General features: G+C 43.8%; 1 protein-coding gene across 4 annotated transcripts; it reads right to left on the bottom strand.

Moving 5' to 3' along the window:
• Window positions 1-6,072: 6,072 nt before the first annotated feature.
• On the bottom strand, window positions 6,073-25,406 carry BPGM (bisphosphoglycerate mutase). 4 transcript variants are annotated; one of them, XM_042890207.1, is made up of 6 exons: window positions 25,286-25,406; window positions 24,915-24,972; window positions 24,358-24,452; window positions 20,151-20,368; window positions 17,851-18,503; window positions 6,073-9,190 (listed from the first exon to the last, which is right to left on the bottom strand). In XM_042890207.1, the coding sequence occupies exons 4-6, from the start codon at window positions 20,189-20,191 to the stop codon at window positions 9,012-9,014; spliced, it is 873 nt and encodes a 290-aa protein (XP_042746141.1). In that variant the 5' UTR covers window positions 20,192-20,368; window positions 24,358-24,452; window positions 24,915-24,972; window positions 25,286-25,406; the 3' UTR covers window positions 6,073-9,011. The 4 variants fall into 4 exon arrangements, with proteins under 4 accessions (XP_042746141.1, XP_042746142.1, XP_042746143.1 ...); XM_042890208.1 differs by lacking the exon at window positions 20,151-20,368 and having other exon boundaries at window positions 25,286-25,405; XM_042890209.1 differs by lacking the exons at window positions 20,151-20,368; window positions 24,358-24,452.
• Window positions 25,407-27,203: the final 1,797 nt, after the last annotated feature.

Genomic DNA, 27,203 nt, shown 5'->3' with positions numbered 1-27,203 from the left:
AAAAAATCCTCATTTTTCCCTATGCATCACAGGAATGCAGACAGGACCATAAAATGCAAAATGTTACCCAGCTGGAAATCCATACCATAGTACAGCATCTCCCAGGATTTTTTGAATACATGTCCTTTTCAAACTCTCTCTGAACTCTTCTACATCTTCCCACCTGAACACCAATTTAAGCAACTCCAAAATGAATGGAGGCACAATGCTGAGGAGAGTGTGTGGGGGTGTGGTGCACAGAGCTGCTGAAGAAAGTTCTAGAATGGAAGAAAGGAAAAGCACAGGAGCTGATTAAGGACATAGAAGAAAATAGAAGATAAAACGCTTTGGAGGTATCTGCTCATCAGAAACAACCCTGACTTCCCTCTCCAGCTGGCTGGGTGAGTTTGGTGAACAGAGAGGTATCAGATGATTGGACACATGCTAATGTTACATCTATCTACAAGAAAGATCATAAGGAGAATCCAGGAAAGTACAGGCTTGCCAGACTGACCTCAGTGCCTGGGAAGGTTATGGAACAGATTTTTTTGAGTGAGATTACACATCATGTGCAGGACCAACCAGGGGATCAGCCTCAGCCAGCATGGGTTCACAAAAGGCAAGTCATGCTTAATCAATCTGATCTCCTTCTGTGATTGAGTAACTTGCATGGTGGATGAGGGAAAGGCTGCTGATGCAGTTTATCCAGACTTCAGTAAAGCCTTTGACACTGTCTCCAACAGTATTCTCCTGAAGAAGCTGGCAGCCCATGGCTTGTACAAGTACACTCTGCTGGGTAAAGAATCAACTGGAGGGCCAAGCCTGGAGAGTGGTGGTGAACGGAGTCAAGTCCAGGTGGCAACCAGTCACGAGCGGTGTACCTCAGGGCCAATATCAGGGCCCATCCTGTTTAATATCTCTATTGATGATCTGGATGAGGGGATTTAGTGCACCCTTAGGAAGTTTGCAGACAATACCAAGTGGTGAGGAACTGCCTGAGAGCAGGAAAGCCCTACAGAGGGTTCTGGATGTCAAGACTAAGTACTGGGTCCTGCATTTTGGGCATAACAATTCCATGCAACACTACAGGCTTGGGGCAGTGTGGCTGGAAAACTGCATGGACAAAAAGGACCTGTGGGTATTGGTAGACACTCAGTTAAATATGAGCCAGCAGTGAGCCCAGATGGCCCTGTCATCCTGGCTTGTATCAGAAATACTGCAGTCAGCAGAACTGGGAAGATGACAGCCTATCCGTGCTTGGCACTGGTGAGGCTGCAGCTTAAGTACTGTGTTTACCTTTGGGTCCCTCAGAACAAGAAAGTGAGGCCCTGGAGCCTCACTTGTTGACAGGCAACAAAGCTGTGAATGGTCTGGAGCACAAGTCTTACAGGAAGCAGCTGAGGGAACTGAGATTGTTCAGTCAGGAGAAAGCTCAGGGTAGATCTTATTGCCTTCTACAACTTCTTGAAAGGAGACTGTGGTGAGGTGGGGGTCGGCCTCTTCTCCCAGGTATCACTGATAGGATGAGAGGGAATGTCCTGAAGTTGTGCCAGGGAAATTTCAGGTTGGATATTAGGAATAACTTCTTTGAAAGAGTGACAACACTGCCCAGAGATGTGATGGACTTACCATCCCTGGAGGTGTTTAAGGAAAGGGTAGATATGGCACTAAGGGACGTGATTTAGTGGGCGATATTGGTAGTAGGTAGATAGTTGGACTAGATGATCTTAGAGGTCTTTTCCATCCTAAATGATTCAAACAACAAATGTTATTCGTCAGTTCGAGCATATCTAAAAACTCTGGTACTATTCCAAATATAAGGAAAGTTTGCAGTGACCAACATCATTATAAACTGTCAAAAATACAACAGCAGCATAGTCATGGAAGAGACAGGAGATTTCTGCCACAGACTGTCAGATTCTCAGGCACTTTTTGAGGAAAAAAAGGCTTAACACTGACATTACTAAATACTTGCAGGCTCTCAAAGAGCAGAAAGATTTAACAGAGCTTCAATTACACATCCGCATTGAAACAAGAGCCAAAGTACTGAAGCAAATCCCAAGCTGGAATTTCTACATCCTACCAAACACGTCCCCTCATATACTACAGAATCTCAACTCCAAATGAAAGCAGAACAGTCATGTAAGGCATCAAGTTCTGAATGCCTCATTTTCACAGATGGGAGAAATAAGGACTTGCCAGTGATGAGGCAAAGGTGAATCTACAGTTCATATCATTAAATACCAAAACACCTAGTAAAGTCTCCTAATAATTCACACTAACCCGTAACCTGCTTAACAGTGTGACATGAACGAAGACTGAGAATATGAATTATACTTAAAGTAAGTTTAGTAAAATACTGAAAAACAATTTATCCACTGATTTATATAAGGATAAAAAGAGTCATGCATTTTTGTAATCATTATTTGCCTGTTTGCCTCTGGTATTGCCAGTGCATGCTACTTAATATTAATAGAAGTCTTTTGCCTACTCTATATGCTAACCTGCAATTCAGTTGAGACCAAACCCATTTTGGAATCAGGGAGAATTAAAACTGTGGGACATAACAAGGATTAAAGAGACAAACAAAACTTACCTGTAAGAGAAAGCATGCAGTTCTTAACAAAGAGGAATGTGATCTTATATTATTAATTATCACTCTTTTAGGTACTTTAGTTATCTGCAATACAGGGATAAGGTGATAAACACTCAGATCTTCTCAGAAACTTCTTATCAGCAGCTTGTGTAAAGGATTTACAGCTCACAGAAAGTATTCCTAACTGCTTGCTGAGGAAATCACTTCAGCCAATAGCGTGGAAGAAGTAGTACAGAACAAGTTTTCCAGCACTGAAAGACAAGACTTCTCATGTCAGTACACCACCTAAGGTTTTTCAATGAGGAAAGCAAACCTGTGAAAGTTTGCTTTATTATTGCCTAATTAAAATTGAGTATTAGTTGCTACAAAAGCTTATTAAATCTGGAATTTATTTGTGCATGAAAAGGCAAAGTATGCACTTCTCGGCATAGGTTGAGGTATGCAGCAAATACCACAAACAAAAATCATGTGTTTTGTGTCACACTAACATTCATTTTTCCATATCAACATGTTAGGAAAGGCAGGGACACCAGGGGCTGCAGCACAAGACTGGGAATTTGCTTTGCTGAAGCCTTTCTCTACCAGCTACACCTACAGACTCAGTCTGCTTAGGTAAGTCAAGTGCACCAATGTAGTCCTTTGGAAAGCAAATATGAGTGGCTAAAATGAAGTCCCCAAAACACACAGCACTTGCCAATTTTTATTTAAGACTTTTAGAGAGTAGTTTTTAAGGTTCACTTTTAAGGTTCATTGCTGAGCTTCCCTTCTCATGCAACACCAACTTCCCCCTACCTCTCCTGAGGCACGCAGAGATATTAACAAGCGTTCACTGACTGGGACTGTGGCTTCAGGCTCTAGCTGCCCTGCAAACAGCCTAGTCTTGCTTTTGTTGATTTCCCTTGATAGTCCTGTGTAGCTACTGATGCAAGAGTCAAGCTTATCACCAATTTGTACAAGCAACCTAGACAACTGCAATTTATTCCACACTTGAACTAAGGCACGCTTGCACCATCTGTAATACTACAGGCCTGTGCTGGCTCAGCTAGAATACGTTGATTTCAAGAGAGACTGAGCATGTCTTGCTCCCCCTGCAAGCACAGTGGAGTGTAAAATTGCTCCTGCTTTCTTACACGCACTTACCATAATGCACGTGCTCCATCTGTTGTCCACTTGCATTTCTGCACATCCATCTGTGACTGCAATCTAAGAGCAATCATCAATTGCCCGTAGGGATAGTGACCAATCTTTGTGCTTGCTTGCCCATCTTGCTCAGTCAGTACCGCTGTACTGATTCTGGAAAGCACAATCTGCAGTTAGGAACAGCTGGACAGCCACAGAGCTGAGCTACAGAACTAGCTCAGCTAGAACTACAGCACACAACAATGATCAGAGCCTGAGAAACAGCTGTCAGAAAAGCTGAATTTCCAAGGTAACACCTCAGGAAAGCACCCCCCAGTTTATAGGATGGTACTAATAGAGAACACAGTTTTCCTTTCTTTTACTGCTTTTGCTGGGTCAGGAACAAGAACACATAACAGTTCTGGAAGTACCTGGGTCCCCCACAATATTTGGTTGAGCTTTTTGTCCTTAACAGCAAGAGACAACCAGCATAGAAGGAGGCAGTACTGCACTGCCTTGCTCTGCAAGTGCTGTGAAGACAAAATCAACCAAAAATCACACTTCAGCCTGTGCTGCCACTGGGCTTCCATTGCTGCTATAAAAAGAGAATTTCTCTTATCTAGCTAATACATACCAGTACTTTTCTGCCCAACAAACAGTATGGAAATGGCTCAAGCATACATACATTCCCAAAAGATGGAAGAGGCCTTTGGGGGAAAAAAAAAAAAAAGTTATGTTCTGACAGATATCACCTCTGTCAAGGCTGCTATTTGCTGCAGCTGCTGCACCTACATTGCCACTGGCAGGTCTCATCCCCCCCCCTTCAAAAACAGTGATCTGAAGGGATCTTCAAGCTAAGGCTGTTGAGCTAAGGTTTACTTTTCAGCACAGTGATATCCACAGCCTGGTGTCTGCTGCCCTCCCCTGCTCTGTCAGTGTAATTTGAAGAGCAAGAACAGGACCTCTTCCTTCTAAGGAGTGAGGGCACAACAGGATTGCTAAATTCTGCTGGAATATCCCCAGGAAGACCCAAGAGATGATTAATAAGGCAGTAGGAAGGAGAAGGACTTCATTCCTGTCATTGCCAGTCTGCCCAAAGGAGACAAGTTCTGTACCTAGAACTTTTGGCCACCATAACAGAAGGAAAAGGCAGCAGCCCCTGTTTTGCACAGATAACAGGAAGACTAGTTCCTCTTCAAACCTCTGCAGCTCTCTCTTGAATTTGTTTCCACCACAGCTCACAGACTTCTTGAGCAGAAGCGTTGCAACCATGCCTTCTTTATTTGCTGCTGACAAGAATTTCAGGCTGAGGAAAGACTGTAGCCAACACAACCAAGACAGCAATTGCCACACACCATTAACTTTGCTAACTGGCAACTTCAAACCAAGATGATTGACACCTGGGGAGGCAGAGCTGTATTGCTTTGGCATTTAGTTTCCATCATCACAGACTGAAAAAAAAAAAAAAAAAAAAAAAAAAGCAGTGCAGGTTTTGGAAACATGATTGAACATTCTGTCTCCACAAGTTGTGCAGACTCCGAATTGACCACAGCAACTCCCTTGTGCTTTAACTTCTGAACAAAAAGGAAGCAGGAATTAGGGCAAGCAAGCCACTCTAGATGGGTTTTTCCCCAATGTATGTATATTGAACTGGGCTCAAGAAGAATGTGAGGTATAATTAAGACAAATTTTAAGCAAGGTGGAGCAATGTACCAAAGCTGACTTGTGTGGGAGGCAAGAAAGTAAAAATAAACCTTCAGTTAGCTAGCAATAATTAAAAAACACTCAATAGCAGTACGGAAATGACTCAATACCATCACAAGACCAGCTTTTAAAAGGTGTTTCTTCAGTACACTTTTCATTTCAGTCATACAGCTGCATCTTCCCCCTTTCCATCCGAATGTTCCACCTTTAAGGCCTTCACTTCCTCCCATCACATTACCTAAAGTCTTCTTACTGTACTGTATTAAGATCAGCTGCAAGCAGCCCGCAGCAGGCTTCACATCAGAGCCCTTTGGAGGGTTTAGTTGGCTTCATGTTCAGAAGCCACAATTTTAAACACATCAAACAGCACTTATTACAAAAAAGCAAATGTACAACAGTGAACATTTGTTTAGCTTGTGTTCTGAATGTTTAATTTGCTGTTCCAAAGTAGATGTCCTTATTTCAAACAGGTATGCATTTTTTCAGCACAGTTTCTTTGCATGCAAAGATGAGGCAGTATTTGCTCTATTTTTAACCAACTGACCGCCTGATATGTGATCAAGGACTGCTTGATATGAGCTCCAGAACACTGAAGGTCACAGCTTTATTTACCTATCAGCCCTAGAAAGGAAGCAAAGCGGAAAGCAGTAGAAGGAAGAAAGACGGAGACCAAGTTAAATTCCATTTCAGGTGCATTTATTGAGTTATAAAGAACCTGTCAGCTCCACCATATTTACAAAAGGTTTTCAAGTGAATTCTAGAGCTACTTGCTACTGATCCACAAGATAAAGTGTGAGAAAATCCAAATCAACCACATCCATGATGTCAACTGTAGAGACGCTGGTTACCCTTATAAGACTTTGAGGCACTGATGCATATTCAAATATAGAGAGAAATGTTTTCCACCCACCAATTTATAAAGCCACCAGCAGCAAGACTCTTTTCTTCTAAAGTAGCTATGCCCAAAGGCCAGGAATTCTTCCTAATGCAACTGCTGAAAGCTGGTTTATTTTCAACATAAATTTAATTCATAAAACACACACAATTACAAGGCTATTCAGAAACAAGTAGTGCAAGGTGTTAAAATTCATCTTGAAGATCAAAGCCTTCAAGATGAATGAAATCTCCAGCTGGTTCCATCCAATACTTTTGTGAGGTGGTATTACTGCCAGATGTGCATACCAAATCCTGTCATCTTTGGAGTCACAGTCAAAGCAAATGAAGTCCAACCTGCCAGGGCACTAGCACCATTCCTGTCTCAAGAAGAACTACAGAAGTAGTGCCACCTGAAAGCACTGCATTGCTCTTTCCTGACCATCCAAGGCTCTGAAAGGCTGTCTTCAGTCATTTGCATCACTCCAGGTGCAGAAAGAAACATGAATGTTCTTTACACCTACTCACTTTTCCATTCCCCACTGCAAGCCCAGAAGAGATCAGACATCAGTGCTCTTCTTCTGTTAGAGAGCATCTCCCAGTTCAGCTGGATTTGTTTCCACATAGATTCCACCTGTGTCTCAAGTCCTCAAGTCCAGCATTACAATACCACAACAAGAGAATTTGGGCACACGATCATGTTTTCTAAGCCCACATCCTGACACATGCTGCTACCACTGATGACATGTGGCGAGGCTTGTCTTGTTAATGAATCTAAAGTAATTTTTTTCTTGGCAATGAACATAACTGGATGTCTAGTGAAATCTAATCAGTGCCAGCAGTCCTCGCTCACTGCACTGACAAGTATATTTTGTCATCAACAATGCAACTCCTTAACACCAAGTATTAACTAAGACGCTGAGTCACTATGCACTGAAAACTAAAAACTCATAAAGTCAAGCAGAATCACAAATATAGTAGTAGGAAAGCTGCTAACAGGGTTTCAGAGAAAACAAGATGAATATCCTGGCTTGTACAAAGGAAAAAGAAACCTACCAATTTTGTTCTTAAGAGAAACAAACAAGTAACTTTGTTCCTGTTGCAAGGGCTAGTAAAACAAAACCCAAGAAAATCCCAAGCATTGTTCATGTAAGAGAAAGTACCATTTAGTAAAGACATCTCTCATGGAGCTCCTGTCACATTAACGTGAGCTGGTATCTGACCTGGAAAGACTCCTTCCAGTTTGTGTCAGAAGCATAAATTGTCACACTGCTCTCCTCAGGGGAAAAGCCATTTTCTCACTTACAAAAATTAGCTACCAAGCTGCTCACTGCAAAAAGGGAGTTAGTCTAAGGTTTTTAGGAAGTGTATATTATCATACCAAAGAAACTTATTAGCCTTTTGAGATTTGTAGCTGGGCCACGCTGAAAACACTTTCAGCTCAAATACCGCATACACAAGTGCCACCAATGCTGGTAATTCAGGTCAAATGTTGAATAATTGTGTCGTATTAAAATTGAAGTAACAACAATCCCAAATTCACTCTCAAATTTGAAACCATCTCAATGCTGGAACACACTACAGTGCACTCACAGTTCAAGCTTAATACCAAAGCACTAGTCACACTCAACAGGAATCAAGCTGAGTGTGAGGAGAGCTTTATAAAGAAAACACTTTCAGACACTGCAGAACATCCTTCACTGCTAAGCTTGATAACTACATGAGCTGCATTTAGTAATACACTTGAAGTGCCCTATGCAGCATTTCTGCCCAGAGAGGTCTACAAACAGTAACACAGCAATATTACTGTAGAACAGATTTGTCTGTTCTTTCCAACTCAGAAAAGCTTAGAGAAGGGCTTTGTATTCCCAGTTTCACTGAGGAAAAAAAAGAAACAATTCTAACAAGTTTCTCAAGTCTCTAGTAACATGTTATTTCTGTTCCAGAACTGTTAAGGTTGCTTATTGGGGCTAAGATATAACTTAAACATTAAGCAGGAAAACTTGTGCTTAATTTGCAGTTAAAGTTTGAGTTAAATCCCATTATTGCAAACCAACAAAACACAGTTGTGCAATGTTTTGCAAAGATGGTGCAGGAAGAAGGATATCTTCTAGATTCCTTAAAAATTGAATGATGGCATAATAAAAGATTGCAGTAGCTCTAACAGTCCAAGCATCTCTATAAAATTCACCCCTGGACCATGAACTGGCCTTGGGGAACCTTTAAATAAGAGAAAGAAGAGTGTAAAATAGAACATGTTTGGAAAGACTGAAAGAATTTATACAGAAAAAAAGTTGGCACGGCAATTGGAAGAAGAATCATGTCATTCTGTCAGTGAATAACATTGTTAGTACCTGTAACAACCTAGACTTAGTAGTCCAGTAAGATTGGTGCTGTACAGTGCTTTCTTCCCCACTAACAGATCAGGTCTAGTAGATGGCAATGACATACCCCTCTATTTCCACTCCTGAACCACCATCAAACCTAGACCTGAGTGAGACTGCCCTGCAAGTTCCCATTACCTGAATGATGGTATTTCCTTTTGCGTATCCATAATCTCACGCTGAGATCTGAATTCCAGTTTTTGAAAGGCAGAGGGTTCACCTGCCAAACTGATTCAACAACTGTCCCTTCTGCTTACTTAGTGCTTGAAATTGAGATTTTCACACAGTGCAACCCAGCAGTCATAAATAAATCACTTAACTACCCCACACACACTTCAAAAGTAACTTTCGCGATTTTACTTCTCAGCAGATTTTACTTTCCCTTGATCTTCCACTTTTTTGATGGCAGCTTGGATAGCTTCCTGATCACCCAGAAACTGGTGAGGGCCCAGAGGATGCAGATTCTCATCGAGTTCAAGAAGTACGGGCACACCAGTGGGGAGAGTAACATTCATGATGTCCTTGTCGGAGATGCCTGCCAAAGACAAAAACCCAGAGTTACAGCAATCAATAACTTCCTAACTGCTTATTTGCTCAGCCTCATTTCTGAGATTATCCGGTCTTAAAGCATTTAAGAACATAATTCCAGCCTCCTTCAGCAGTAGCAGCTACTCAAGGATCAATTTCCATTCCCAACCAGACCACAGCTTGGTTAGTGTTCTAAGAACAACTACAGGAGGGAATTTCCAACAACCTGAAGACAATTTCTTCATTCTTGGTATACGCATGAACTGTAGAGGGAAAAATTGCCCTGTATACTTTCTTTAAATACGGGACACTTTAAGCATAGATTTTCTACATCTTCCCAAATCATACACACAAAATTCAAGAGGATTAGAGTCAATGTGTATTATCCCAACATAAAGAGGCCTCAGATAAGCAATCAATACAAACATCCTCTTTAAAGATACAGGATATTAAGGTTATTTTTTTCTCTTAAGTTTCTTTTTTTTTTTTTAAATGCAACACCTTGTAACTACTGATTTTTAAGATAGTTGCAAGCAAGTAAAGAACACTGGTTTCCCACAGCTGATTCCTAAAAAGAAGTTTAAGACATCTTATCTTCAGTACAAGCCCCAGAATTACATACAGGATACTCATCCCTACATTCAATTGAGAAAAACGCAAAGAAAAGCCAAAAAGTCAGTCTATACAACTTAGAGTGTTTTCCTGCATTTTCTACTTTATTAAGGTGTACCTATGGAGAAAATTTTACCTGCTTCAAGTACTCCAGGGCTCTAAGCTCAGCAAAATGGCTGGTTATGTTTACATGAAACAAAATTCTACAGATGTCCAATTGAACTTTGAGGCCAAGATTTAAGCAAAGCTTCAGCATAAGCTCTATATATCTGCAGTTAAGAAGCAATGATTAAAGATTATTTCCTAAAGTGAAAGTCTGCTGTTGTGAAACAGAGCAGCTTCAATAACTCATACTTAGAAAAAGTGCATTATCAAGCTTCTAAACCTACGACACCATATGAACTAGACTAAAAAACAAGGAAATTCTCTCAAGCCAGCTAACAAAACAGGTGGCTCTCAGAACAGGAGTGTAAGCTTACCAGTGATTTTCACATCAAGGAGAAAAAGTGGAGCCAACACACACAGAAAAACGAAGTCTCACCACTCAGCCACAGCGGTATGACATCAGGTCAAAAAACAAAAGTAATCATGAGGTGACAATAATTTTATGCTGCTGCTATGAGACTACACAAACAAAACTTTTGTAGTGACCTACTCCTGTTTTGGTTGGACTGAGTAATCAGTTTAGCTGCAAATCAGCACTTCATTTCAGAAAGGAGCAAGAAAAACAGATAAACCCTTGCAAGGATGTATATACCTATTTTGTATTGAGCTATCAGTATAAAAAAGTCACATACCCTGCCAGTTAATCAATCTCTATATTAAAGGGTATTCATCTATGAGTAGAATCATAGACCTACATAAAAGCACTTAAGGAGCCTATCAAGTTTTAGAGCTACACAGAAGTCCATGGGGAAAATAGAATCTGTTCACCGGGGCGCAAACATTTTTCTCAAGAACTTTGGTTTGCACAACAAGCAGCCAAGCTGTCCAAGTCCTTATTTTCAGGATTCTTAAACACAGATTTCATCATTCAAATGTCACCATGCACCCACAGGGAGCTTGGCCCTAGGAAGTGTTCTGCCCAGCTCTCAAATTCAGCCTCCCAGACTAAACCATACAGATTTAAACAAAACAGATGAAGTCACACAGGAGAACTTAAGCAAACCACAGAATGTGGTCAGTAGGCAGGATATTTAAAGGTTTTTTCTAAAGCTGGATTAAAGAAGTAGTTGCTGCTACATGGTTTCTGAGATGTTTTACCCTTGCTACAGAACACAGTGACCACACCAATGTCAACTAGTGTTGATGTACAAAGCAGGAGGAGTACAGCCTGGGATAAACAAGTTGAGGCAAGCACTTAGTTTTCTCCTTTGAATTTGTATTTATGGAGTGCTTTTCTTCAGGAAACAAAATGTTGATCACACTTGCCACACAAACTCCTCAGTTGCAGGAAAAATACCCAGAGAACACTCCTTAACAGACTAGGAAGACAGTAAAGAGATCACTTCTTACCATTCTGTCCATTCCAAGAGCAAGCTAAGCTGCTATCCAGTTACTTCATGAGCTGTAACTATAGCACAGTGACCTTTTCTTGCACTTCATCTGACCTGGACTGTGTCACAACCACATTACATTTCATATGGGAAGAAGGGTACTAGGTTGCTGGAATCAAGTCTTTCCCAGGTTTAAAACTAAAAGTCCTGCCTACTTAAAATTATAAGAACACACACTGCCAAAGCATTCAGAGTGCCTTCTTCAGAATACAAAACCAGTCAACCCATTCTTTAAGCAGATATTTCCCATGTTAATCTCTTGAGCACCTGTTCCTTAATAGCAGCTGTACAGTAGGAAGCAATTAGATACATGATCATCGTAAGAATCTTACAGAATTTAGAGAAGAAAATGCTTTCAAAGTCATATTCAGAATTCTTTTCCAACTCACTTATGCTTCATTTAATTGAACTGGATGATCAATCACAGGCTTTTTTTAAGGTGTGAAATATACAATGAGGAGACTTTCACTAGTAGACAATTTTTTAGGATTAACTGATCAGATTCATTACATTTCTCCACAACACTCTAAAAGCTTGAAAAATTCACCTGTGGTAGCCCATTAAATGCTCTGAAATACTTGCAGTCTGTGAAGTCCTAAACAGGCAAACCCTATTAATTATGAACAAAGCCAATTCTTGCAAGAGTTGGTTCAGCTTCTCTTCCCTCTTACCTGTTCTTAAGTTTTCCTTCCGTTTTTACAGTCTGAGGAACACATTCTGAAGAGCTGGATTAAATTCTTGATTGAAAACTGGCTGTATAGCTGAGCCTTGAGGGTGGCAATCAATGATCTAAGGACAAACTGAACGTCAGTGTATCCCAGGAGCTGGCTCCAGGCCTGCCTATCATCAGCGATCTAGATGATGGAGCAGAGCATAACCTCACTAGTCTTGAAAGTGAGGAAACTGGGAGGAGTGGCTGATATACCAAAAGGCCTTGAAGCCACCCAGAGGGATCTCAAACAGGCTGGAGAAACAGATTAACAGGAACTTCATCAAGTTCAACATGAAATGCAAAATCCTGCACTTGTGGAGAAACAGCCCCAGGAACCAGGACATGATGGGGGGCACCAAGCTAGGAAGCAGCTCTACAGAAAGGAATCGTGGTCCTGGTGGACACGAAGTTGAGCATAAGCCAGCAATGTGTTCTTGATGCTAAGAGGGCTCCTGGACTGCATTAGGCAAAGCATTGCCAGCAGGTCAAGAGGTGATCCTTCCCCTCCACTCAGGTGATGAGGCTTCACCTATAATCTTGCATCATGGACATACTGGAAAGAATCCAACAAAGGGCAGCAAATAGTTGAGGGGCTGAAGCATTTCATCTCTATTCTAATGAAAGGAGGGAAGAGCCAGGACTGTAGTCTTGAGAACCAGAAGGCTCAGAGAATCTTAAATGTCTATGAATACCTGAAGGGAAGGTGCAGAGACAGAACCAGACTCCTTTCAGCAATACCCAGCCCCAGGACAAGACGCAGTGGGCACAAACGGGAGCACATGGTAAGATCCCCCTGAATACAAGGCAGCACTTCCATGCTGTGTGGAGCACTGGCCCAGGTAGTCCAGAGATGCTGCACAGTCTCTTCCTTGGAAGTCTTCAAAGGCCACCAGACATGGGCTCTGGGTGCCCATTTGAGTAGAGCGTGGACCAGATGGACCCAGAGGGCAACACACCAACTTCAGCCATCCTGTGAACAGCTACTGAGAATAGCTACACCCCTCCTCCCTTGCATGTTAACTACACTTGAAGCCACATGATTCATCTCACAGAACACACACAATCACATGCCTAAATTCAGCCAACAAAGGCATCCGTCTAGAACTGCCGCTCTGTGGTCAGGATCCAAATCAGTTCCTTGTATCCCTCCTGCAAACTTAGACTAAAGCATCAGTATTTTCATTAAGTTAAACACCCAGGACCAGATTCTGCCCTCCTTAAATGGATACCAGCTGCTTGCAAGCTGGCAGAGGACCTGCTTCAGTAAAATAGAAATAGGCAAAGTGTCATAACTTGGCTCTTGAACTCCACAGCATTTAATCTCACTGTGCAGATTTGAAGGCAAGAAGGAAGACGGGTGGGCTACTGCCACAGCTGCAGCATATTATCATCTACATCTGTTTCACCCTTATGCCTGCCAAGCTTTCCTCCTGTGTCATTACATAAACTGACCTCGATCATGGCCTGAATTTTACAGTGGTCATTACTGAGGCCCAAATGAGATTGTGTAGGAAAACAAACCATGAATCTAAAGTACTCTGATGCAGCCAAGAAATCACAGCCTGCCATGAACTCCTGAAGATCTAATGCACTGAAAGAGACATCAGACCTGCTGCTACCAGAGTTAGCTGTCTCCTATACAACTAGGGTGAAAAATGCCCAGGTCTTCAGCAGAGATTCAGGCTGTATTTCCACAGTCGTGAACCTATTTCTTGCTGTTTTCAGCAATGAAGAAGCCAAGTTTGCTCATACAAAGGCTCAAGCTCAAGAAAAACAGCAGAAAAACAGAATAGGATGAGTTAGAGGAGGATGCAAGTACATCTTTCAGCAGAACTGATGGATCATCTCAAGCTGATTTCTCTTAACCGCCCTCAGACACCACAATCATGTAAGTAGCATTTCCTATATATCAGCCTGCAAACACCAGCAAAATAATCTTACTAGGTAGTCCTCCAGAGGACTCAAGCTTGCCCCAGGAATCACAATGCACAGCTCCAGCACTTAAACTAATGGACCCACAGTAGAGCAAAAAGAAAAGTCCTTGAGGGCAGCGCTCTCTCTGCTCATCTTCCCACTCACCATCCTGCCCAAAAGCACAGTTGCAGAACTGCCCCATCTGTGACCTCAAGCAGCCAAGCCCAAGGTGTGGGACACCCACATCTTTCTTCAGATAGATAACCCCTGCCCTCCTGAGCAACTTTTTTTCCCTGAATAATTGCATGACAAGGCTCAGTGACCACCACACCATATATAAAAGATGGCATCATTTCAGCAGGAAGGGAATGCAACAAGTAGGTCTTCTCCAGGACCTCATCCGGAGGTACTTAATACCAACCTCAGAGATAAGTAGTCAGAATGGAAGAAAAATTGAGCCAAAAGACAGCACAGCACCCATTCAAGTACAGGTCAGTCAGTGCTAGCAGTGTCACAGAACAAAAACAGCCACTGACATCTAACAAGACACTCCCACTGGCAAACAGACAGCTGTCAGTAGAGGAAGAAAATGTTTTAAAGAACTTCTCCATCCCTAACAGCATGAAGTGAAAGCTATTTTTTGCTTTACTAGCTTTTAGTTGTGCACTGCATAGATCACCTGCAAACAAAGCAAAGTGCTCTGAAAACTCAGCACAAAGGGACAAAAGAGCAAGCTCTCAACTGCTGCTGTTTCTCATCTGAGCACACAACAGTACCATCCAGTTTGGGTTAAACACTGTTTTCATCAAGACTATTGCAGTTCCACTTCTAAATCATCTCATGCAAACTGTGACGTCCTACAGACAGATCCTACACTTGTCCTGTTGAGGTCTACTCTGAGCACTGAGAAAAGCAAAATCCAAACCTACAATCAAACCCTTGTTAGCCTGACATTCTGCTGCTCTGATTTTTTGTGTGTGTGCAAGTGGAAAACCACCATAATTCAAGCTCTTTTTACCAATTAACAACAAGGAGAGCATTCAGATTCAGAGAACCACAGGCCTTTTTCAAAAGAAAAGCCTCTGAAAAAGGAACTTCAAGGATAACATGAGAAAATTTTGAGCAAAGTCATTAAGTTTCATTCCAAAAAAAACTGAAGCTATTACATCAGATCAATTCAATGAAAACATTTAGTGCCATTTAAAATTTGAGCTACAGCTTCAGTTATTAACTTAGTAGTAAGACAACCAATTACTCATTTAGGAACAATGCTCAAGGCATTTGAAGCCCATTTTTCTCACTGCCAGAAATACCACAGCTGCAGCTGAGATACAGGAGCCCAGATGCTACTCTAAAGTATAGCACATATTAAGCGTATCATAGAAAGTTCACACAAATTAAAGCCCACTTCACAGTAAGTGCTACAGCAACAGCAGGCCAGCAAGCTTGGAGCACTCTTACATCAGGTCCAGTTCCAGAGCAGCCCACAATCTTTTGGGAGAGAAAGAGAGAAAGTCACCACTACAGACAAGGCACCACTTCTATCCAGATGGATATATACTGGAGTTAAGGGCAAAAAAAATATGCAGGCTGTAACATCAGAAATACTGCTTTGTTCAGATGTTTTATTTACACTGGCACTGACAACAGCCTTCGAGGAATTCTACCTAACTCAAGTCCATCTCAGAAAAAAATAATCCTGGCAGCTACTTGAGCTTATACTGCTCTCACTGATCTCAAAGCAGAGACCATCACCTGCTGATGATGCCGTTCACTCAAGCTCTGGTGCCTAACTGCACAAAACATAGCCCAGGGCTTCCACAGAAGTTGCAGCACCCCACTCCCAGAGGAGCTGAGCAAGCATGGTTCAGTTTCCAGGGTGCTAGCAGAGGACACAGTGATTGGGGATCCCTCTGCCCTTCTGTCCCTTTTACTTTAAAGGATTATGCCTGCAATGAACAATTGCAAAGATATTCAGGCCCTTTGATTTCCATGGACTAGTGACACCATTTTGCAGGAAGCTTTCAGACTAGGGAAGGTGTAGATAAGAATGAACTGATGTTCACAAAACCTATGTTGCATGAGCAGGAAGTATTGGAGTCAGGGCAGTACGCAGGGTTTGTCTCTGAATGCCTGATGATGGTAAGCTGCTGTTACATCCTCATGCAGTACATCACACCAGATTGCCAGAGAGGATTCTTTTGGGTAATACATCATGAGAAGATCTGGGCCTACAGTCACTTTAAAATCCTGTTATTCCAAACCTAAGAGAAGAATCATGTGAAACAAGCAAACCCCACTGTTTCAGAGCAGACGGGTTTTAGCCATGCTGCTCCCAAATGCTGAGCTGGCTTTTAATGGCCACCTGGAAGCAGAGATGGGCCACTCTGCAGTGAGCACAGTGGAGCTCCCAGGAGCTGCTCAACACCTGGAAATGTGGGCAGTATTGGTGGTAGGCAGACAGTTGGCTTAGATGATCTTAAGGGTCTTTTTCCAAACTTAATGATTCTATGATCACACTGACCACAATCAGTAGAACTGGCTGAACCAGTCTTCCTCCTGAATCCAAGCAATCCACACCCCAGAGTCATTGCCTCTGGGGTTCCAGAAACCACTCAGGTGTCTCATTCTCTGGGCTTTTGAATCCTACTAAAGCATCAGCAGCACTGACTGTTCCAGCAGGCCTGAATGCAAAAAGTGCATGGCAGTCACAGCTATAGAGGTAATACACAAAGGATTATAGTTAGGAAAACTGAGTGGACACAATCTGGTGTCCACTCTACAGTAATGCAACTGTATTTCTAATAAGGTTCTAAGGTTGCTCTTGTACATGTGCAGTTACTAAATTCTATTCTACTCATGAAGAAATTACTGCAGCCTGTCTTCTAGTTCAGAATTGCTTGTATTGGACGCTGTGACATTATAGAGAGGTGGGAGGGAAAGCTAGCAAAGACTTAACAGCAAGCTGCATCTTTTCCAGGTCCCAGATAATCAACCAACTAGCTCAGCTGTTGACTGGTAGGCATTTTTTATGTATGGAAATAACACAGCAAAAGCTTTAGCAAGTACCTACCTGCTACAGAACTCTATGTCACAGCAGCTTTTTTAAGTAAAGAATCAGCATTAAAGCCTCAAATGTAGTCACAAATGTCTCCCACAACCCAAGACAGTTTATTCTTCTACATGTTACAGCATTGCTTGTTTAATAAACAGATTGTGACTTCAACTCTTCTGACAAAACCGCTGACTAAATGCAAGAAAATAAAACAGTAAAAGAGGTTGTACTTAGACTAACTAGAAAATTCAGCTTGAATACACTTGTTTAAACTGGAAAGCTAAGGGAAAGAAAGGGAAAGCATCTACTGCTGCTGTAGGACCCTCACCCTTCGAGGCGATTCAGAAGGCTGGAGTCTGCGAAATTCACAAATCCGAAGAGCCCACACAACCCACAACTGCTTATCAGTTGGGAAAGATATTATCTATATTATTCACTGAAACAGGCTGCCCAAGGAGGTTGTGGATGCCCCATCCCTGGAGACATTCAAGGCCAGGCTGGATGTGGGCCTGGGCAGGTTGGTCTGGTGGTTGGCAAGCCTGCACATAGCAGGGGGGCTGAAACTAGATGATATGATGGTCCTTTACAAAACAGGCCATTCTATGATTATTTTATGAAGAACATAGTACTCCTAATGGCTACAATAAGCCAACTGATCATTCCTCATCCCTTTCACCCCACTGTTTGATTTCTGCTCCAACATTTCTCCTGTAGGCCACAGACATTAAACATTACATTGGCCAGATGAGCAACACATGCTGTAGAGCAAGATGCAAAACTTCACACAGGTAAGAAAAGAAGACGATGAAGAGCCTTACCTTCCAAATGCTTGAGCAGCGCCCTGCTGCTGTTGCCATGGGCAGATATAAGGATCATTTTACCACTTTTGAGTTCTGGCACTATCTTTTCATTCCAATAGGGAAGGAGTCTATCGAGCACATCTTTTAGACTTTCAGCCTTTGGAAGGTTATCCTGAGAGACATCACTGCATTTGTATCGACGGTCATTGTATATCTCTTCATAGTAGGGATGCGATTCAGTTATGGGAGGTGGAGTAACATCATAGCTTCTCCTCCATATTTTCACTTGCTCTTCTCCATGATTCAGAGCCATTTCGGCTCTGTTGAGACCAATCAATGCACCATAGTGGCGTTCATTCAGTCTCCAAGAACTCTGCATGGGGACCCATTCCTGGCCCATCTCTTCCAGGACCAGCCATGCAGTCTGGATGGAGCGCCTGAGTACAGAGGTGAAGACAAGGTCAAACTCAAAGCCCAGAGCTTTAAGCTGTCGGCCACAATTTTGAGCTTCCTTTATTCCATCACTGCTCAGTTTCTGATCCACCCAGCTGCAGAAGCGATTCTCCTTGTTCCAGGCTCCTTCCCCATGCCTCAGGAGAACAAGCTTGTACTTAGTCATTTTGGTTGCAGCTTGGCACAGATGACTGGTCTGGCATCTAACAATGAGGCATCTGGGCAAAAAAGAGACATACAAACACAACCCACATGTATTACTACTTGTAATGCATTATGACAGCAAAGAGCAGACAGCTATCAGGATCAAAACAACCAAAGCAGCATGAGTCTACTAAATATGTTTTCACCTGAGAGGTATCCTGTATTTCAATTTCTTTCCATCCCCAAACATATGGAAAACACCATTTTTCACCTAGCTGGTTGGGACAAGCCCACCTAACCAATTAATTAGTGGTAGATGGCACAGAATTACAGAGTCCTAGTGGTTGGAAGGGACCTCTGGAGATCATCCAGCTCAACCCTAATTTGGGCAAGCTATTCCTGTCTACAGATCTCCTTTAAATGCTTAAGGAGAACCTCAGTCAAATCAGTGGTTCCCAACCACAAAGCAGCCCTCACTCTGAGTGGTAACTCATTACAGCACTAGAGGTAAAGATATTGCCAGCCTGGTGTGGTCGTTGGCAACCAGGCTGAAATTGAATGATCACTGCAGCCCTTTTCAAACCAGGCTGTTCTATGATTCTATGATACGGAGCTCTCAAGCTTGTAAGAGATGCCCAGGCCTACACCACCTCTGCTGGTATGCAGGCACTAGACAGTAACTGAGTCTGTGTCAGAGCAATCAGAAAGGCCCACCACAGAACTGGAATTTGCAATACACAGAACTTTATTAGCTGTATCAACTGAAATCTGACTATAATTACACTTTTTTTAACTTGTTTCCTCACGCTCTCCCCCTACTCCTCCTTATGACAATCTGTTTGTTTCTTCTTCAGACAACCACTGCCTCCTCATCCACCACCATTCCTCCACGTGTCAAAAACAATTCTGAGATGCAATGCAATGCACAACTACTCATCTCATAGAATTCAGAACTGGTCTTACAGATTATCTTGTCCCCCTGCCTAACTTTAAAGCTATTTTCCCTTTCTGTTCTTATAAACTAGGATTAATGTTTTTATTTTTGCTGTAGGTACACATGGCATATTTTCTGACTCATTAAATACAGCTATGCCCCTGTAAGTCTAGGCAGCATCTATCTTCTCCAGTTGAAGATTGAAAATGAGCTCTGGGTTGTCCTCAGTGTGCTCTGGACTAAACACTCAAACTCTTCCAGTGCAGCCAAACATATTCTAGTCAACTGTGTGACATCTCAGAAGCCCATCTAAGAGCACTACAGAAAGTTGGACTAGATGAACCTAGTGGTCTTTTCCAACCTCTAAGAGTCTACTCTCAAAACCAGTCTGAGGATTGATTTCTGTACATAGAACTTAGTATTTCCTGAACTTAAATGTTTATGGGAACTTGCATTATCTGAAATCAGTTGGAGATGTTTCAATCCAAGAGTCTCAAATTTGGTCTCCCTAAGTCTGAGATCTGTACAGCTTAGACCCACACACTCCAAGTTTTGGGAAGCATCCACCACACCAGCACTCATTTCTACAAAACAGTCATTTATTTAAAAGCATAGACTTTTCAGGAGTATATATTCCACCTCTGTGTCTGGGAAGCACATGCAAGATGAGGTGATCTGACACAGCAAGCACAGCTTCACCAAGGGCAGATTATGCCTCACCAAGTTGATAACCTACAGTGGATATACAGCAGCAGTGGACAAAGGAAGAGCAACTGATGTTATCTACCTGGATTTCTGCAAAGCCTTTGATATGGTTCCACACCACATCCTTATCTCTAAACTGGAGAGAGAAGTGTGGACTATTCAGTGGGTAAGGAATTGGTCAGATGGTCACAGCCAGAAGATTATAGTCAGCATCTCTATGTCCAGGTGGAGGCTGATGATGAGTGGTGTCCCCCAGGGAACAGTCATAGGACCGGTGCTTTTACCATCTTTATCAAAGACCTAGACAGTGAGATCAAGTGTACCCTCAGCAAGTTTGCAGATGACATTAAGCTGAGGGGTGCAGCTGATGCAACAAAGTGAAGGGATGCCATCCAAAGGGACCTGAACAAGCTTGAAAAGTGGACTTACATAAACCTGATGAGGTTTGAGGCCAAGTGCAAAGTGCTACACCTGTATCAGGGCAATGCCAGATATGTCTATGGACTGGGAAAAGAACTCATTGAGAGTCAGCCACCTCACCTTCTCTAATCCCCCCTCCTCTCTCTCTCCCAGGAGCAGAGAAGAATGAGGTCTCAGCCTCCTCTTCTCCAAAATGAATAGCCCCTAGATTCCTTCACCACTCCTTATTAAATCTCGTTTCCTGATCCTCTCACCAGCTTCTCTGCACACATCCAAACTCACTACTATGCTCCTTTGCAGTGAGGAGCACAGAACTGAACACTTCAAGGTGCAGTCACTCAAGTGTCAAGTACAGAAGGGAAAAATGTTACTAGCCCTGTCCTGCTGGCCACACTATTTCTGATGCAGGCCAGGATATAATCAGCTTTCTCAGTCAAACACACCACTAGCTCATGTTCCATTGGCTGTCAATCAGCAACCCCAGGTCATTTGCTGGGGGCAATTTTCCACCTACCTTCCCCTAGTCTATACCACTGCATGGAGTTATGACCCATGCAGGACCTGGCACTTACTCTTGTTCAATTTCACATGCTTGCGTGCAGTCCTTTTATCCAACCTACACAGACCCCTCTGCAAGTCAGATCAACAATCCTGCCTTACACTGCAAGCTAAGCTGACATGCACTCAATACCCTCCATTTAGATAAGAGATAAGAGCATTAAACAAAAATCAGCCCCCATACTGATCTCTGGTGAGCACCACTGGTGATCAGCCACCAGCTGGATTTTAATTCCACTCATTCTTTGGGCCTGGCCATTCAGTCAGTTCTTCACCCAGCAACCTGTACACCTGCCATGAGCAGACAGTTTCTCCAGGAGAATACAGTGGCAAATGGTGCCCAACACTATACTACAACCCAGGTAAACACCCAGAGCCTTTACCTCATCTATGAAACAGGTCACCTTGTCATGGAACGAGATCGAGTTAGTCAGGCAGGACCTGCTCTTCTTAAATCCACACTGACTGCTTCTGATCACTGTTATCCCACACATGCCATGTGATGGCATTCAAGATGATCTGTTCCATAACCTTCCCTGGTACTGAAGCCAGACTGACAGGCCTGCAATTCTCTGGATCCTGAATCCTTCTTCCCAGAATTCTTGCAGATCAGAGTCACATTCATCAACATCCAGTCAGCTGGGACCTCTCCAGCAACCCAGGACCAATGGTAAATTACTACACATACTTTGAGTGAGCACCTCCAACAACTCCTTCAGTTGGAATCTCATCCAGACCTGGAGGCTTAAGAACATTCAAATATATAGTAGGTCACCCCTTTGGATTACAGGGACTTCATTTCACTCCCTGTCAGTATTCCAGCTCTGGGGGCTGGGTACCCTGCAAACAATTGACCTTAAAAATACCGAGGCTACAAATGCATTCAGTATCCCAACCTTATATTTCATCACTGCACTTCCTCTCACATCCAATAAGTAATCGAGATTCTCTTTAATCTTCCTTTTGCTGATGATATATTAACAGAATCACTTAATCTTCTTTAACTGCACTAGTCAAATTGAATTCCAGCTGGGCTTTGGCCCTTACAATTTCATCTCTGCACAGCTTGACAACAACTCTATAGTTTCCCTCTCCTTCTTTTACAGTTCATAAAACTTTCCACCTTGAATTCCCAAATAAGTTCTATTCAGCTAGGCCAGAGCTCCCTCCCACCAGCTTGACTTTCAGTGCATTTGGGATTGCCTGCTTCTGCATTTCCACAATTTCTTTCTTGAAAAAGGTCCAGCTTCCCTGGACTCCCTCACCTTTCAGAACCACTTCCAAGGGACTTCTGTCAAGCAGGTCTCCAAACAGGCTGAAAATTGTCCTCTAGAAATTTGGTGCGAGAGTTCTGCTAACCGTCTTTCTTCACCAAGGATCATTTCATGATCACTGCGCCTGAGACAGCCTCCAACCACCACTTCATTTGCAAGTCCTTCCTTGTTCTCAAACAACAGGTGACCTCCCTAGTGAGCTCACTCATCACCTGCATCATCCACACATTCCAAGAATCCCCTAGACCTTCTTCCTTGTACTGCATTTCATGAGAACAGTCATGAGAACAAGGGCTAGCAATCATAAGACTTCTATCTGTTTACAGAACATTGCATCTTCCTTTCCATCTTGACTGGACAGTCTACAATAGGCCCTCACTATCATATCAGCCTTACTGGCTTTTACTCTGAAACACTCAATCCTTTCATCACCATTGCTCAGCTCCACACAGTCAAAGCACTCCCTAACACACAGGGCTACCCACCTCAGCTCCTTTCCTAACTCTTGAAGAGCCCAAATAAGATCTATTCCAGCACTCCAGGCATACGAGTCATCCCACCATGTCTCACTGAGGCCATTTATATCATAGCCCTGAGATTTAACTAAGATTTCCAATCTTTTTTTTCCAAGTCATATGATTTGTGTATAGGCACACAAGCTGGGTTCCCAATGAAACTATTTTGTCAGATGAAGTAGCTGAAATTTCTTTGTGTTGTTCCTCAGGTGTTTCCCTGAAGACCTCTGATCTCTCTCCCAGCCCTGGGCACCTGCTGCTGGCACTGGCATTAAACCAATATGTCCAGTGGACTGAAGTTCTCCCATTTCAGCAGCTTTAGTTTAAAGCTCTCTTCATCAGCTTGACAAGGCTGATGCTCTTCCTCTCCTCTGACAGACAGACCCCATCAGTTCCCAGCAAATCAGATTTACCAGAGTCCTAAAGTATAAATTAAAAAATCTAGCAGGCTAGGTTAGCAAAAGGGCACCTCTTATCCCCACAGGATGAAGTCCCCTACTGTTATCACCCATTGCTGTTTCTTGTTTGGACAAATCATTATATGGGGGACAGATCAAGCTGACTTAGTCAACACCTACTTCTCCCCTGACACACCGGATTCTTCATCCACAGTCCAGCAGTTCTGGGGCACCTTATACAATACAGGAAGCCTCCTCCTCGTGCTGGTCCTTGCTGTACTTGTGTTTTTTACTTCACTGTCTTCCGTTTGGTCTTGAGGGGACGTTTCTGGCTGTGAGTTCATGGCAGAACACATATGGAACCACCTGCCTCTCTCTTTGTATTTCCTGACAGCACACAGTTTTATCACCACTTCTTGCAGCTCAGCTATCTGCTGCAAGAGGTCCTCCACCTGGGCACACCTTTTGCAGGCATGTTCAGTAGGTGGAGGAGACAACACAGTTGGAGCTGCAGCCTTTAATATGGGCGCCCAACATCCCATCTCAGCAACTACAACCACACAAACTCCAGCAAACAATCAGGATACACAAACTGCCACACCCTTCTTCTGTTTACCATCACTAGCACTTCCCAGAGCCGCCTCTTCTAGGGTTGCTGTTGGCTACCCAAGCCTCATCAATTTCTTGCGAGAACTGGCAGCTTCTGACCTCATTGTTACCCAGGGACTTCTATGGCTCATGAAACCACACTGCACACCACAATCCACTACTTAGTAAATTGACCAGCTCCACAACAGGATGACTGCTATTCAGACCAACAATTGTCCACAGGAACAAATTAAGTCATTCACAAGGCCACCTTAAGACCCAATGCAAAAAACAAGATCCAACAATAGAGGTGCACCTGTTCACACATGCTTCTATTTGGGTACTTCGGCCTAAAACCTAATATCACCTGGGGACAATAAACTCCAGCTTGAAAACAAAAAACTAAGTAAAACCACCACTCTGAAACAAGTTTACAGAGAATTGGCAGTCACAAGGTTGTTTAAATATCAGGCTACTTACAGAGCATTTAAATGAAAAGCCTCAGAGCAACAACACATGGAAATAATCCTACTCACCTTCCCTATGGCAAAGGAACAACCTACACAAATCCCAGCAGAGACTTGAAAGCTACTCTTTCCACACAGAGCACCTGGAGCTCTCGGTTAGTTACCTGCAGGAAGAGAACAAACACCAAATGCTCACACACAAAGACCACAAGTGCAAATAGTTACACTAATCATAATTTGCTTTCAGAGCTGGAAGAAAGCAGAGCACACATCCCTTGCAAGAGTTGGGAAAGCTACCTGTTTCCCTGTCCCAAAAAGATGCAAATGAACAACTCCTGCAATTCCAGCAAAGGAAAGTTAGTTGTCTCCTAACGCCCCACGACATCATTTGCTCCCTAAGATTCATTTATACCGCAACTACTGCAGCTCTACTGTGCAGAAAACTACTAGAAACTCCAGAACTCACAGAAGGATGCAGGCAGCAGACCAGGGCCAAACATAACACAGAGGCACTCTGGAGACCTAGCTCCACACATCACAGTAGAGCTAGCTCAGGACGACCTCTCATCTCGGCAGAGCAACCAGCCCGGCAAAGCTTTAAGGTCTAGCTTCCACGACAAGCTCACCTGGCTCGATCCCTTTACAAAGCCGCCCCGTCGCGATGCAGCCGCCTCCGGGCCTCCCCTAAGAAAACAGAGGGTCACCAGAGCGCTGCTCCCCGCCCCACCCGCACACCGTGCGTCGCCGCCTCCCTCTCGCAGCCCCCCCCTCCCTTCGCGGACCCCGCTCTCCGTCACGGCCAAGGGGCGGCCGAGCCCCCACACCCTCATGCCGGTTGCTGTCCCCGGGCCGCCCCCACCGCACAACCCGTTATCCGCCCTCCCCCCCGGGGCTCCATAGAATCAGCGGCCGCAATCTTAGCGGCTTCACCCGGAGGGCGACAGCAGGCCGCGGCCCGTCCGCAATGCTACAGCCGTATCGCAAGCCCAACCCGCACCCCGCGACAGCCTTCTCCCGCCGCCGGAAAGCTAGTGACCCCCGAGCCGCCTAATAAACCCCCGGCGTCCGCGCGCCCGTGACGCCTGGGCTGAAGTAGAGGAAGTGATTGGCCGTCATGGAGTATAAGCACCGTCGGGAGCCAACGGAACTGCGGCTGCGGGAGAGTGGGCGGGCACCGCAGCTTGGCGCCGGCCGGAAGCAGGGGCAGCTCGAAGGGCGGGGGGGGTTCTTTTGCTTGCGGTCCCTTTGGTTCGCGCCTCGCAGATGTGTGGTGTCGTTGTGAGCGTGGGGCTGGCGCGGCTGGTGGGCTCTGTAAGGGCACGAACCAGAGGCACCAGAAACGGCAGTCCCAGAGTCAGCACTGCCAACACCTTACGTGCTCAGATGCTGTCACAAGCACGGGTCACCAGGCTGCAACCTGAGCCCCGGCCAGGCTGCAGTGGCCAGTCAAAACAGTGATCTCCAATAGTCTTCAAGCAAGCGTACGGGCTTGCTTGAAGCGTAAGCATTTCATTAGCAGCAAAAGCAGCCAAACAACTTGATTTCAGGCTCCAAGTCCAAAGTGTGTCCTGTTCAGAGCTCTCACAGACAGCTCCGCTCTTCTGGCAGCTATTATCTAGCAGGCCAGCTGGCAGTGTTTTTCAGGGTCTCTGCTCTGGAACCCTTCCAAGCCATAGCAGATGCTTTTTAGCTGGAATGTTTATAGTTGAAGCAGTCTAGCAAACTCCCTTCCTCAGCACGTAAGCTTCTGCTCAGGCAGCAGCGCAATTGCATTGCTCCGAAGGACGGCCAGGAGCCAAGCAGGGCAGCACAAAAGAAAACAGAATGGAGGGAGGAAAGGCAGATTAATGGCTGATGAGAACTGTGGCCAACGGGAGCATTCTCTGCTGATGATGCTCTATGCCCTTGGTACATTTTCTTACAATAGTTCCTTTGTTTAAAGCTAGATCCAGTGTTTGCCACAAAACCCTAGTAACTTCCAGAACACCCTGAGCTCATTGCTTAGCACTACTTGATATATGAGCTGTCTTCCTTAATAATTCCATCTTCAAAAGAAGCTCCTGTAATCAAAATCCTCCTACTTTTTAATAACACTGAAACCTCTCCAAAACTTCCTCTTAGGTGTTTTCCTACTGCATGAATTTGTGTATGCCCTCCCCAACTATCCCCTCCCTTCCATCCTTGGAACGTGCCCATTTCCTCTGCCCCGCAAATGTGTGGCCACAGAAACCCTTCCCTTGTTTTTGGATGCACATACACTCCGGCTGTTTTCAACACTCTGACTGTTTTTCCTCTGCAAAAGTTCTAGATGCTCTCTTCTCTCAGTCATTTATCCACACTATTGTTCTCCCACGTTTCTAGGGCTGAATCATTTTTCTGCTGCTTATCTGATGGTTCTTTTCCATTCAAGGCCAGATTTGTACTGAGAGAGGTCTGGGAGTACAACATACTCCGTACAAGGAGATAAATATGCCCTTATTTCCCCTGGAGGACTCCAAACTATTACCTCCTAAAATCAGTCTGGCTACATCGACTTCCCTGCCTACCATCCCCACTCCAAACTAAACACAAGCATCATTTCTTGACAAAATCAGCTGCAGGAAGGACAGATACACACCGTATGTTAACTTCCCTATTGGCAGGACAGTGCTATCCAGGAGGGATATCTCTCTTTAAATACCACAGCCATCATATTCGTCTGTGTCTTCAGACTCCTTGCCTATTCTCCTTCATGCCTCAGCTTGAGGCATGGTTACTCTGGTTTAAATGACCAGAGTCATTTTAGTCACTGCCTTCTCAATCACCCTCATTTTTTTCAATCTTAGAAAGGCTGCAAGTCCACAAGATATCAATACGTTTTCATCCAAGCCTGATCTCTAAACCCACTTGTTTAGCTGAGTCCCATGCAAATCTAT

Source organism: Lagopus leucura, unplaced genomic scaffold (assembly GCF_019238085.1).
Source record: "Lagopus leucura isolate 7727_CA_CO unplaced genomic scaffold, USGS_WTPT01 Super-Scaffold_100159, whole genome shotgun sequence".
NCBI classification, from domain to species: Eukaryota; Metazoa; Chordata; class Aves; order Galliformes; family Phasianidae; genus Lagopus; species Lagopus leucura.
This window is presented reverse-complemented; position numbering and strand designations above follow the sequence as displayed.